Source organism: Melozone crissalis, unplaced genomic scaffold (assembly GCF_028551555.1).
Source record: "Melozone crissalis strain CALT ecotype California unplaced genomic scaffold, PUWL_Pcris_2 ptg000019l_1, whole genome shotgun sequence".
Lineage (NCBI taxonomy): Eukaryota > Metazoa > Chordata > Aves > Passeriformes > Passerellidae > Melozone > Melozone crissalis.
The window spans coordinates 22,800,098-22,812,107 of record NW_026535797.1 but is presented as its reverse complement, the minus strand read 5'-3'; the positions used below and the strand labels follow the sequence as shown (position 1 = coordinate 22,812,107).

The 12,010-nt window shown below is 36.4% G+C and overlaps 1 protein-coding gene across 28 annotated transcripts in view; it reads left to right on the top strand.

The window, feature by feature from the left end:
* The window catches only part of KCNMA1 (potassium calcium-activated channel subfamily M alpha 1), a 411,380-nt gene that overhangs the window by 341,663 nt on the left and 57,707 nt on the right, over positions 1-12,010 (top strand). For all 28 annotated transcript variants that reach the window (XM_054276930.1, XM_054276928.1, XM_054276929.1 and 25 more), the window contains one exon: positions 6,687-6,780. In XM_054276930.1, the coding sequence (XP_054132905.1) occupies positions 6,687-6,780 (94 nt within the window). The remainder of the gene's footprint in view (positions 1-6,686; positions 6,781-12,010) is intronic.

Sequence of the window (12,010 nt, the reverse complement as noted above, 5' to 3'; positions counted from 1 at the left end):
CTGGAATAATTTGACCAAAAAAAATTGGCAACTTGTTATGCCCATGCCCAGTGGTAGTACCTGTCCACACTGTTGGAAGTAAGGGGAAGTAACTTAGGTTTTAAGCAGCTCAGTCCGCCTTTCTGCTGAACAAGATCATGTGGTGCTGTTAAATATGATGCCAAGCTCCAGATATGAAACCATACCAAAAGACAAGTATTTTTGTTCTGACACATGCTGTGCCACCACAAGCACAGAATCTTAGGAAAGCTTGAATGTGTCTGCATGGAATATGCCATAAAACATACACTGCTATGGCAGGTTATTGCTTAATAGTCAGGTCTGGTATCTGAAACCATCACTTATTGAACTCCAGAAGAGACTGTAAAAAGATTATGGTGTTTCTTATAACTTGATTAAAGGGTTGGTAAGCTTAATAGATTCTGGTCTTCTTCCATTTCACGTGAAGATACTTTGATAGAGGATGTGGATTTTTAAAGATTATTTCCTGTATTATTATCTTCACTTTAAAAATAGAACTGAGTTGATGCATATCGAGGCCTTCAAATACATGCTTGACCAGTGACATGTGTAGGGAGATAGTTCTCTGCAGATATATTTTATCATCTGAAAATTATTTCACTTGGAGGAATATCAAAAGTAGAAGTACAAAATTTGATAAAAAACCCAGTAACTCTGAGGTAGAATTGATAATTTTCATGTAGTGTATTCAATATTTTGTCTTCTTGTCATTATTGCTAATCAAAGATATATGCTCTCTTCTGATGATTTAAAATACATGTGAACTCTGGTGAGTATGCATTATTATTATTATTATTATTATTATTATTTTACTTCTATTAGTAAAAATCAGAATAGTATAATAAATTAGTTTTTCGTTCTTTTCTCACTAATTTTTCAATCTGCCTCAGAATAGTAGCAAGCCATCAAAAGGTCATTGAATTGGAATGGGTGCTTTGCCACCAACATGTTCAACCTTGTTAAAAGGTACCTTCAAATGACTCTTGTAATTCCTATGCCCTCACCTTTTCCATGAGAGAGACAGATTTTGTGCTTGAAGAAAAATGGCAAGCATGGGAATGCTATTTTTTTATCTTTCCTGTTACCAGATGGTGTTTCTAGCTGGTGGTAAACTAAACAAAGATCCCAGAAAACATGCTCACCTCAAATACTTTGCCTCTAGTCTCTGCTCAGTGTTCTCCATAGAATCTTTAAGGCAATTGAAACATATATATATGTTTCAAAACTAAATAATGCTGCAAGTTTATCAGTCCGCCAACTACTCCCTACCTAAACTTCTTACTTCATTATACAACCAATAATAAGGTCTTAGCAGCTCTGTTCTATACCTTGTCTGTACTATACTCATTCAGAATGAAACAAGAATAAGGAGAAGATCTTTATTGTGTGTTTTTACCAGAAAAATATTTTGTTGTTGGTTGTTACTGCGGGTGCCATTTGTTAGAGGTATTAGTAGATAGGGTAGTGTTTAAGTAGCCTTGATATATTATCAGTGGAAGACAAAGAATCACAGTTTTAAGCTAAATCCATATTTAGGAAATTGAATTTCTTAACTTTCTTTTCAGAGGTACTGTGTATGACCTCCTGAAATTTACAATATTCAACACTGTTGAATACTCAACAATTTTTATGTGGGTTCCTTAAAATCAGTTTAATTCCATAAGTATGCTTGCACAATTTTGAAGTGGTGACCTTATGTTTTCTATGATTCCTTATTTATTTTAATAGCAGCAGAGTGCTTTACCTCCCCTGTCATTTTCAGTAGTTTCAAAGAAATAAACATCTTCCACAGATAGTAAATCTCAAAGCCCTTATCAACATGGGGAAATAAGTATTACCTCAGACATACTTACCATAGGATGGGATTATTGCTTAAAGGTGATAATATTGTTGAATAATCCTTCTATAAGTATTCTTCTATAAAGAGTCATTTTTAGAGGAAAAAAAGAAACAACAACATAAGAAAGCTGCAGGTATAAACCTTAATTTCTGCTGTTGGAACTGCTACCTTAAGCTTTAATGTCTGTATTTCCACATAATATCAAAATTGATTCATGCCTGTGGTTTTAAATATTTTTTTAATACAAAGAAATTAATTTAAATTTTTTCTTATTATTTAGAAGTAAAGAATGCAGCTAGACCAAGTTACCCAAAAGGTTCATATCAGTTCAAGAATGCAACTACTAATGCATTGATTGATGCCAAGTCCACTGAAGGAATCCCGGAACCTGTTCCACTTGTTAATAACCGTAAAGGGAGCCTCCTCCTACCCAACAACCCCTCGCTGCTGCACCTTAACTTACTGAGTTCTGTTGAACAAGGAAAATCTACCTACTGTAGATTGCAAAGGGCACTCAGCTTGCCTGTAAAATACCGCTACCATTCCCAAAAACCTGGGTTGAACCAAGATCTCCGTAGGTAGCCCAGTAGTTGGATGCATAAGGCAATACAGAATGGCTTGTGCATGGTTTTGCAGTCTGTTTTCAATGTGACTATGACATTACTAATGCTCTGTTAAGTGCTTACAGATGTGGGTTTCTCCAGATGTGGTGATTAATAAGTTGAGATAGCTAGTCAACTAATGTTTCTGGGTGGTTTGTGCTTTACCTTTCAAAGGATTTAATTGCTTTGGAGCATTTACATGCTAGGCAGAATGAACTTACCAGGTATCCCAGTTCATGTGATGTTCAGTAACATCAATGTTATTTCAAATTTCAGCTCTTTTTGGTGTCTAAAAAGGCATCTGTAAATTAGTGCAGCTAGTGACCTGGGAGAGCCAGTGAACGAGACAGTGTTGTTTTAAAAATAGCTAGAAAATAACAAAGAAAAAATTTATGAACTTGTCCCCTGTTTTGGAAGACTTACTCTTTGTTTTTGCTTTAAAATTGAAATGAGGATAAAAGTCAAGTGATATGTTGCTACAGATGTTCAACTCCATATTAAGACTGTTAAAATTACCAGCACATCTTAAACCAATTCGTGGAACATTGTCTGGAGGTTATGTCATTGAAATAATGAACACTCTTTACTCAAGAATAAGCAAACATGTTAAAACATCACTGTAACTTTAAATTAAACTCCAGCATAAAACTGAGTGTCTGAAGCCTCATTAGGCTCGCCTGACATTTTTTTAGCATTGAGTCTTCCTGAACTGCAAAACTGTTATTAGACAAGTGAGCTCTGGGTTGTTACAGCAGTACAATAAGTGTTATACTTAGGGATGTGCAAACAAGCTCTTGAATGTTATTAGAACTCCGAGTTCCAAATCTATAAAACTCTGTGTCCAATTCTTGAACTTCCAATTTTCATTAAAGTGGTAGAAAAAGTCTCTGTAACATAATGTGGCTGTAGTTAATAAAAATCCTGTAGTATAAAGACATAAAAAATGGGAACTCATTAACAAAAATAAGCATACAATATCAGAATTTATTTGTCATATATCACAGCCCCACTATGCAAATATGTTTGTCTTTCATAAGAACAAGTGATTTTAAGACTCCCTTTTAAATTAATGCAGACACAGAAACCATGAAACTAAAATATTTAATAACCTTACTAAAAATTTTGCTAGATCCACTTCTTTAAATAGGCAGGAAATTGATAGGAGTATCTGAAGGATAATAATTAAATATATACTTACTACTAAGAAACCACTTGTGAATTATCACTGCAACATTTTTGGGAACCAAACCATAGGTAATAGTGTCCATTAGATACTATTCATGTATTTCAACTTCATGTGTTCCCTTCCCCCATTCCTATGGAGCTGTGTTGCTAAACTGCAGATGCCCTGTAAACTCTGTGCAGAGATTTCAATGAAAAATAAAACTTGATTTTCTGTCATATGATGAATATAGATCTACTTCCATTACTACAATGAGAATAAATGCCTTTCTTGGTTAAGCAACAAACTGAGAGCCCTCAGAAGGCTTTGCTAACAGGAATTAATTAGTCAGCCTTGCCAACCTGGGGCTTTGCAGGCAACTGGTGACAGTAACATGATTTGAATATGACAAGCACATATCCAAAAAGGAAGCTTATTTATTGCAGATGTGGTACCAATAACAAGTGCAGACTGCTAGAAATGTACTTCTAAAAGTTGTTATTTTGGGTGGTTACAAAGTAAGACTTTGATTTTAATTGGGCAGCAGGTTAACATCACCTGGCAGCACTGCAGAACAAAAATGTTGGACCATATAGTACAAAAGCATCCTCATTGTATTAACTTACAGAATTTGAAAGGATCAAGAAGAAGTCTTATTAGCTAGCTGAAAACCTGGAAGAATATTATTTTTTAATATTGTTTTCTCTTAAGCAGAGAAATATTTCTGGTTATAATATTATCTACAGTTGACTTGTGTTACTGTAAGATTTTTGCCTATGGTCCCGATGGATGTGTATCTCCCTTGAACTGCTAAAATTGTATAACAGCACACTTGTGGTGCCATACTGCATCGGTGGACAAACATTCTGTAACCCCATGGTAACAGAATGATTTGAGTGAAATTTAGAATTTTCACTCCCAAGACAGTAAAACAGATCATTTGTTGTTTTCTGGAAGGAAAATTTTGCATGATTCTTGTTCATTTGATCTTTTAAGTGGTGGAACCTGAATATTTATATACAATAAAGAACAAGAGAGCACAGTGGATATCTTGAAAGCTATTGTCTGTGCGGAATAGCATGCAAATAACTTTTTGGTAGAGAAGTTTAAAACAAGGCTAGGCCATTTTCAAGGGAATAATTTGAAGAAGGTGTTCTAAAAAGCACAAAGACTTGTGCTTTTTTGCAATCAGAGCTGCAAAGATATTACCAAAAAACCAATTCTGTGCATGTTCACTTCATGGTATATGTAGCTAAATACTGAAGTGATCTAGTTTAATATGTGCAAACTGTCACAGAAATAAAATTTCAATTTGTGTATTTTTGAGAATTTTCTGTGGGCTTATTTATTTCCCAGCCAAATTTGACTGAGAGGCATTTAACTAACCATCAATAAGCATTTATACTATAGGACTTTGATTTGGAAAAAGAAAGAAAAGTCAAATGAGAAGAAAATTCCTTTGTCTTTAGGGATGCTGCCTAAGAAGAGAGGAAACTTGGTGAATAAATCATTATTAGACAGTCATTGTTCTGATCTAAGTATTATCTTTTACACCACTCTTTGGCACATTTATTTTAGGATTAGCTTTGTTTGGTTGCTTTGGGTTTGATTTTTCTCTTTGCAGAGTTTCTTTGGTTGTGACTTCCTTGTTCTAGATGATGCCAGGTCATCTAAAAGCAAAATCTGTCTTTTCAGGGCTCAGCCCTTTGGTGTTGACCAAGGCAAAATGAAGTTCCATAGCAGGCTTGGGCAAACAGACAGAGGTGGTAGGCTGGAATGCAGTCTGTAATAAAGTAGTGTCAGAAGAGAGTTATAGCAAAAGACTATTGTTTAATTTCTGCACAGATAAGTCTGGTGCAGGTGACATATATCCCATTTTTGTTGTTTTTCTTATGTACCTTATTGCAAGTAGTATTTTTTCTCAACCTCTGCTTGTGCACCACTAATGTGTACTAAGCTCTTTAAATATAGCAGCTACTATTACTACTACTGATGTCTTTCCTTTTAGCTTTAAAGTAAAAGCTTCCTAGGCATCAGTTATAGTATCTTCTAATTAATTTTTCAGTTAACAGTAGGATGGGAAAAAGTTTATTTTTCCTTCTTTGTACCAGAATAAAGTAGCATTACTATGAACCTGAGAAAGCAGGCATGAGTTTATTCCCTTTGATAGTACATGTAAAAGTTACATACAGATTATCAAGTGCAGTTACAATCTCAAAACTGTAAAGATGCGGGTTAATTCTTATAGATGAGTTCTTAGGAAGCTGCACTTGTATAAGCAATACATATTGTGACATAAGTTATCCAAGAGTAGTTTATGACTGACAAAACTCTAAGTGGTTTTCTATCTGGAAATCAATCTGTCCTTGAAAATGCACCTCATCCTCATTAAAAGATTGCATAACACATGCATTCTCTGTTATACAGGTATTGTCTCCCCACTTCCATTCAACCTCATTCTGTTCACTCCTGTTAAAGCTCCGTTTTGGGAGGAGAGTAGAGCGATGAGGTCTGACTTGTGCTGGAGATCTGTGCACAATGGCAGGCTGCATTCACATTCCCGACTAACTGAATCATTGAACATCAAGGCATTGAATATTTTACATCTCTTCATGAAGACTCTGTTGTTTGGCATGTGAGGAGCGAAAACCAACTGGTGTCTAGTTCATTAGCAAAAGCAGGCTGGCAGCTGTTATGTTGATATTGAAAATAGTTCTTTATCTGTCTGGGAATACAGCAGAGCACTAATTCTATTTTTCTGTAGCGCAGATTAACTGATAATAACTCTAAGAATAACCCGAATGTGGTTCCCCCGCCTTTGTTTTTGAAGTATGAAACCAATTTGAACACCTGTGTTCAAAACCCTGGTATTCTTCTCTGCTTCTCCTTCAAACCAATCTCTTCGACTAACATGTATTTGATTTTTATTACTGTTGGCCTATGTTAGCAATGAAGTATCAGTGCGTGAATGGACATAGAGTGTGTGTTCTTTGCTACTTCACTTGTATTTCACATTGCACTCAGAGCAGTACTTAATCTCATGAGTTCCTTATATTTCCAGTTGAAGATGAGCAGCCGTCGACACTATCACCCAAAAAAAAGCAGCGAAATGGAGGCATGCGAAATTCACCCAACTCTTCACCCAAACTGATGAGGTAAGACTGTAAGAAACTCATATCTTCATCTCCTTTCTTTCTTCCTTCCTCCTCTCCTCCCCCCACATCAAAAATAAGGGGAGGGGGTGAAAAAAAAAGATTGTTAGATGGTTTCTGAAAGGCTGAAGTATTTATTCTGTCAGCTTGTCAGCAGTTAATGATAGAGCTGAAAAAAATTTCTGTCATGAAAAACAGTTTGAAAAGCTGTTTGAAAAATACATAGGCTTTAAAGTCTTAGCTGTCACCCTGTCCTGTCCATGTGTAGTTCTTAAACAGCAGTGGCACTAATGATAGCACTAACCAATCAGGGGAACTCATGTGGTTAGTTTGCCTCAGGCAATTCTCTTTTTGTTGGATTCCCTCTGAGTACTGTTTTCTGTACTTAAGGCCATATGTGAGATGTATCATCACAATCAAAAATGAACCTGAATATTACCTTCCTTTTATCCTGTCGATTGAAATCAAATTTCTGTTAATTGATTTAGACTGATGAAAAAGTCTAATAATATATGTACTTGCCAAAGCAAAGTTCAAAACTAACGCAGTTTTAGTCAAGCTAAAAGCACATTAATTATGAAATACAGGGATTTTTAAGAGGGTAGTATATGCTCTAAAAGTGGGTGATGAAAACAACATCTTGTTAGTGATATTTCCCCCTCTTGCTATGTGTACATTATTTTACGCTAGTACTCTTTTGTATAACTATGTAGTTTCCTTTTATAGGATAAAATACCTCTAGGACATTTGTTAAAACTAGAACTGCAACAAGAAATTGTAATCTCTTAAAATATTATGTGATTTGCATTCTATCTCACTGTGCTTTTCCTTTTACCTGCTCAACTCAGTCAAAATTAGATCCCATAGTAGATAGTTTCCAACAAGGCTGTGCCTGCTCTGTTTTTGCATATCCTGTGAACCCAGGATAGACCCTCAGTCCATAGTTGTATCCATAAATACCATAGCAGAGATTTTCCACTCTGTGTATGTATATGTACACATACACAGAAAATGTAAACTTATTTGCATATATAAATGGACACATTCGTGGAATTGGAGATTTATGTGTGTATAACTGTGTCTGCTCACAGAGGTTAAGTGAAAAAAAAATTGATACAAATATATAGTTCTTTCCATAAATAAAATCTCTTATCATTTTTGTTGACAATGATTTTGTTCCTGTAATGATTCTGGATACAGGTAGGTGATATTTCTCTTTGTATTTCAGTCACTAGACTGGAATTTTCTTTGTGCAGTTACAGAGGCATCCATATTTGTTTATTGTTTCTGCAATATAGGGCATATTCAAGGACGTAACTTCCACAAATCGTCTTCATCTCTGTTTAGACTACAGAACCAAAAGTGAGATTGATTCACAGAGGGAAAATGCACCCAGCTGTGGCTTTTTTTTTCCCTATTGACCATCTATTTCTGTAGAATGTGTCATTAAAAGTTCTCTGCCTTCCTGTTAGCTCAGCCTTGCCCATATGACACTGATTTACATGCTTGTTTACAGTTTATGAGGAAGAATAAAATGAGCATACTGGCAAACTTCTCATTTTTATAGTGCCAGTTGTCATGCTAGCATAGTTTTCAATTTACTTACCTTTGGTCAGTCCTCTTATCTGGTGCTAATTGTTTTAACTGGTTAAAATTTACACATGTGGAGATTCCCCCCCTCACCTTCTCCCAGATTCTAATTTTGGGGAAGTAGAAGTAAAAAGAAAGAGAAAGGGAGAGAGAGAGAAGGAACTGAACACACTGTCCCTGTTTGCTATGTAAAGTATGCCTCATTTCTTTGATCTTGAGTAATAATAATTCTGGGGAGTTATACTGTTTTCATATGCTTCAAAGCTGTGTCAAAGTTTTGCTGCTTAAGGGTACTTCTTTATTCTATTGGCTCTTGGGTACTGAGATGACAGGTCCTCTGTACTAGGTGCAGGCTTTTTCAAGTCATAGCCTTCAGCAAAACATCAAATTACCAAATACAGGGTAACATACTTCTACACAAATGCCTTTGCTGTAGATATATTATACCATATATATTAAATACTTTAGTGTTACACGGTACATTTTATGTGCAATAGAAAGTGATGGTTTGAGGTAGCCTTAGGGGTACTTTTTTCCACAAGCAGAAAAAGCTAGTGTATACCGTATCAAGTATGGTTTTTACAGGACTTTCTGCCCGAAGGCCTTTGTAAATAAGTAATGATCAACAGATTGGCTGTGGGTTTTTGAAAAGCATGCCTGTGTCAGTTTGCATGATGGGGGAAGATTTTCAAAGTACAGCCTGCTTTCATTGCCTGCTGAAGAGGGACTGAGGGAGAGTAGTCGTCCTGAGCCTGAGCTGTCTGCTCAGTAGCACATCAGAATTGCTAAACACAGGTTGAGCAGCGAGTGGAGAACTTGCCAAGCTTCCAAATCCAGACATTGTTTTCTTCCTCATCTCTGTTGCTGCTAAATTTATTCTCCAGCCCAGTGTTGGCACCCTCAGCTTCTCCCCAGACCCAACCGTCTCTTCCTTTTACTCTTTATCTACACTGACTTAACTTTGGTCCAAGGTGCTAGAAAAGACAAAGCGGATTGAATCAGAAGAGAGCTCTGTTAAGATTTGTTTGTAATGGTCAAACTCTTTTCTCCTCTCTGGAACAAAGGTGGACTGTATAATCTGCTATTTCGTATCCTTGTAAATTACAGAAAGTGACAGGTACTTGCTTTCCTGCCCAGAAATCTTTAGTGCATGTCAGCTAGAAGTACCCAAGAGGTAAATCAGCTAAAGCACTGTCTTGTCTGTAGCTGATATTTATCTTTAGAAGTTTTTTTGTAAATTTGCTTTAAAAACTCCTTTTTCAAGTCAGTTTTGCCCCTGTTCCACCTGCCCAGAAATAGCTGGCCATTTTGCAAACTTTTTCTCAGCTGTGGTTTGAGATCCAGAGGATCTAGGAGGAGCCGGGAAGCCAAGAAGTCTGGAGTATGAAAACAACAAATATGTGAAAAATTCATTAATAAATTGAAATCCAAATTGTGACTTTTGAATCATTCTGAGCAGCCCTACAGTTAAGATAATGTTGAAAGTGCTGCGTAGGTTTTAGGTTCCCCCAGTGGTGGAGGGTATTATGCTATCAGACAAAACTTTGACTTCTTGTATTGCTTGATTAGAACAGAGGATGGAAATGGTATCACAGGGATTCCCTGGGACCCGATGACAAGTGGTCTGACCTGGTCAGAGAATGGGAGTTTTTGAGATTTACTAACACATAAGTAGAAATCTGCATTACCAAATATGAAATGGATAGATGGATTGGAAACCTTTTTAAGGGCACCTTTTTAATGACTCTAAATTACAACATATTACTAACTGATATAAATAGACAATTGATATACAAATGCTCTTTGTGTGCATCACAGATGGTCTAGACTCATATTTAGGAAGTCACTGTTCTAACTGAATGCTGCATCACATCAAATGGCATGGGCAGAATCACACTGATGCAATACTAGAAGAGTCTAATCAATCAGAAACAAATCTTTCAAATTCCAACAATACCTACAAATGCAAATTAACCAGAAAAATACTCAGCATTGTCATGACTGTTTTTACCCATTTTACATCAGCAAAAGTTTGTCCCATTAAAGGCACAAGAGCATGGATACTTTTTAAAAATAACTGGAACTCCAACAGGAAAAAATATAAGTTAAGATGTGAACACAAGGACATCCTATTACAGTAAAAAGTAAAATTTAAATAGGCAATGGAAGGAAAAGGAAGGCAGGTTGTGACTGGGAGAGTAGTCACATATCAGGTATCCTTCATGAGGTGGAGAAGAAAAGTAGAACTGATCAATGCCTCTGGTATCATGCAGCAGTATCAGTCCTTGTTCATCATCTCAGTTGCAGATTCTGAGGTGTGTTATTGATGAGCAGCCACATTAACTATGAGGAGGCTACGTTGCCTGAATATCGAATAGCAAAGCTAGTTTTTAAAAAAATGTGTCATTTTGGATTCAGGGATTCAGAATGACCAGTAAAAATGCGAAAAGCCCTGGATATGAATCAAAAAAGCCACTTAAATGATTGTTGCTGCGCCTCAAGTCTGTACTTATTGCTTTGGTAGCTGCTACTGCCTGAGTGGAATACACTGACTTGAAGGAAATGTCAGCCCAGCCGAGTCAAACTACCTCTTAATGCAAGAACAAATAGCATATGACAGGGCCCAAGGGGCCTGAAGAGCAAACAAATAGTTTGTCCCTGTCCACTCTGGATGTAGTGGTGTAGTTGACATAGGCCTCTAGACAAGTAGCATACTCAGCAAAGGGTCATTATCATTAGTGTTCCCGATCACATAAGAATCAGAGGCATCAGAGGACACTAGGTTTTCAGTGTGTTGCCAAGGAGAATTTCGTAAGCCTGAGGATTTTTTCTGATTGAAGATCTAAAATAATTCCCAACCAAACAATAAAACTTGCTCAGAAACTGTCAAGACCCAGCTAAATGACACAGAAAAACAAGTGAGCTCTTTAGCATACGTTTCCAGAAGACTAATGAGATTATTTATCTGAAGTTGAGGAGGAAACCTCCTGTCTTTTTTCCTGAAGTTGTGTATAATATTTTAAGTATATGAACAATGGCTGTGCAAATTTATCTCCTAATCCACCCACTAAGCCACATACACTTAAATGTACATACACATTTTTGCTAGTGCCACTCAGCATGAATATGCATTGCCTCTGCCATTTTAGTGCTGCCCTTCCATGAAATGAAACTGTGAGCTTTCTCATAGAAGCAAAAAAAGAAAAAGTGATGGCAGATCTAGAGAAGCATTTCTCAAGCCATAAATGGTAAAATAAGTTGACTCTGATAATTTTCCATGACTCCCTTAAACCAGACATGAAGGTAAGGTTTGAAAAGGTGAAAACCCACGGATGAGCCATAATAATGGTATATATTTATGTCCCTTAGCCTTGAAAGTTTCAATTTTGTACTCAAATTTATATCCAGACTATGTGCAGTGCTAATATGCAATGATTAACAAGCTGCAACCCAGCAGGTATATAATAGCATAATTCACTTCTTGGTTCAGTTTTACAAGTTCACTAGGGAACAACAGGAGTAATTCAGTGATTGCCATGTTGCCTTACACCAATTTTTAACAATACTATAGAATTAAATTATTTAAATTTGGCGGTAGTATCTTTTAGCCTCCTGATTCTCAATCCTATTGGTAGACCAGGAA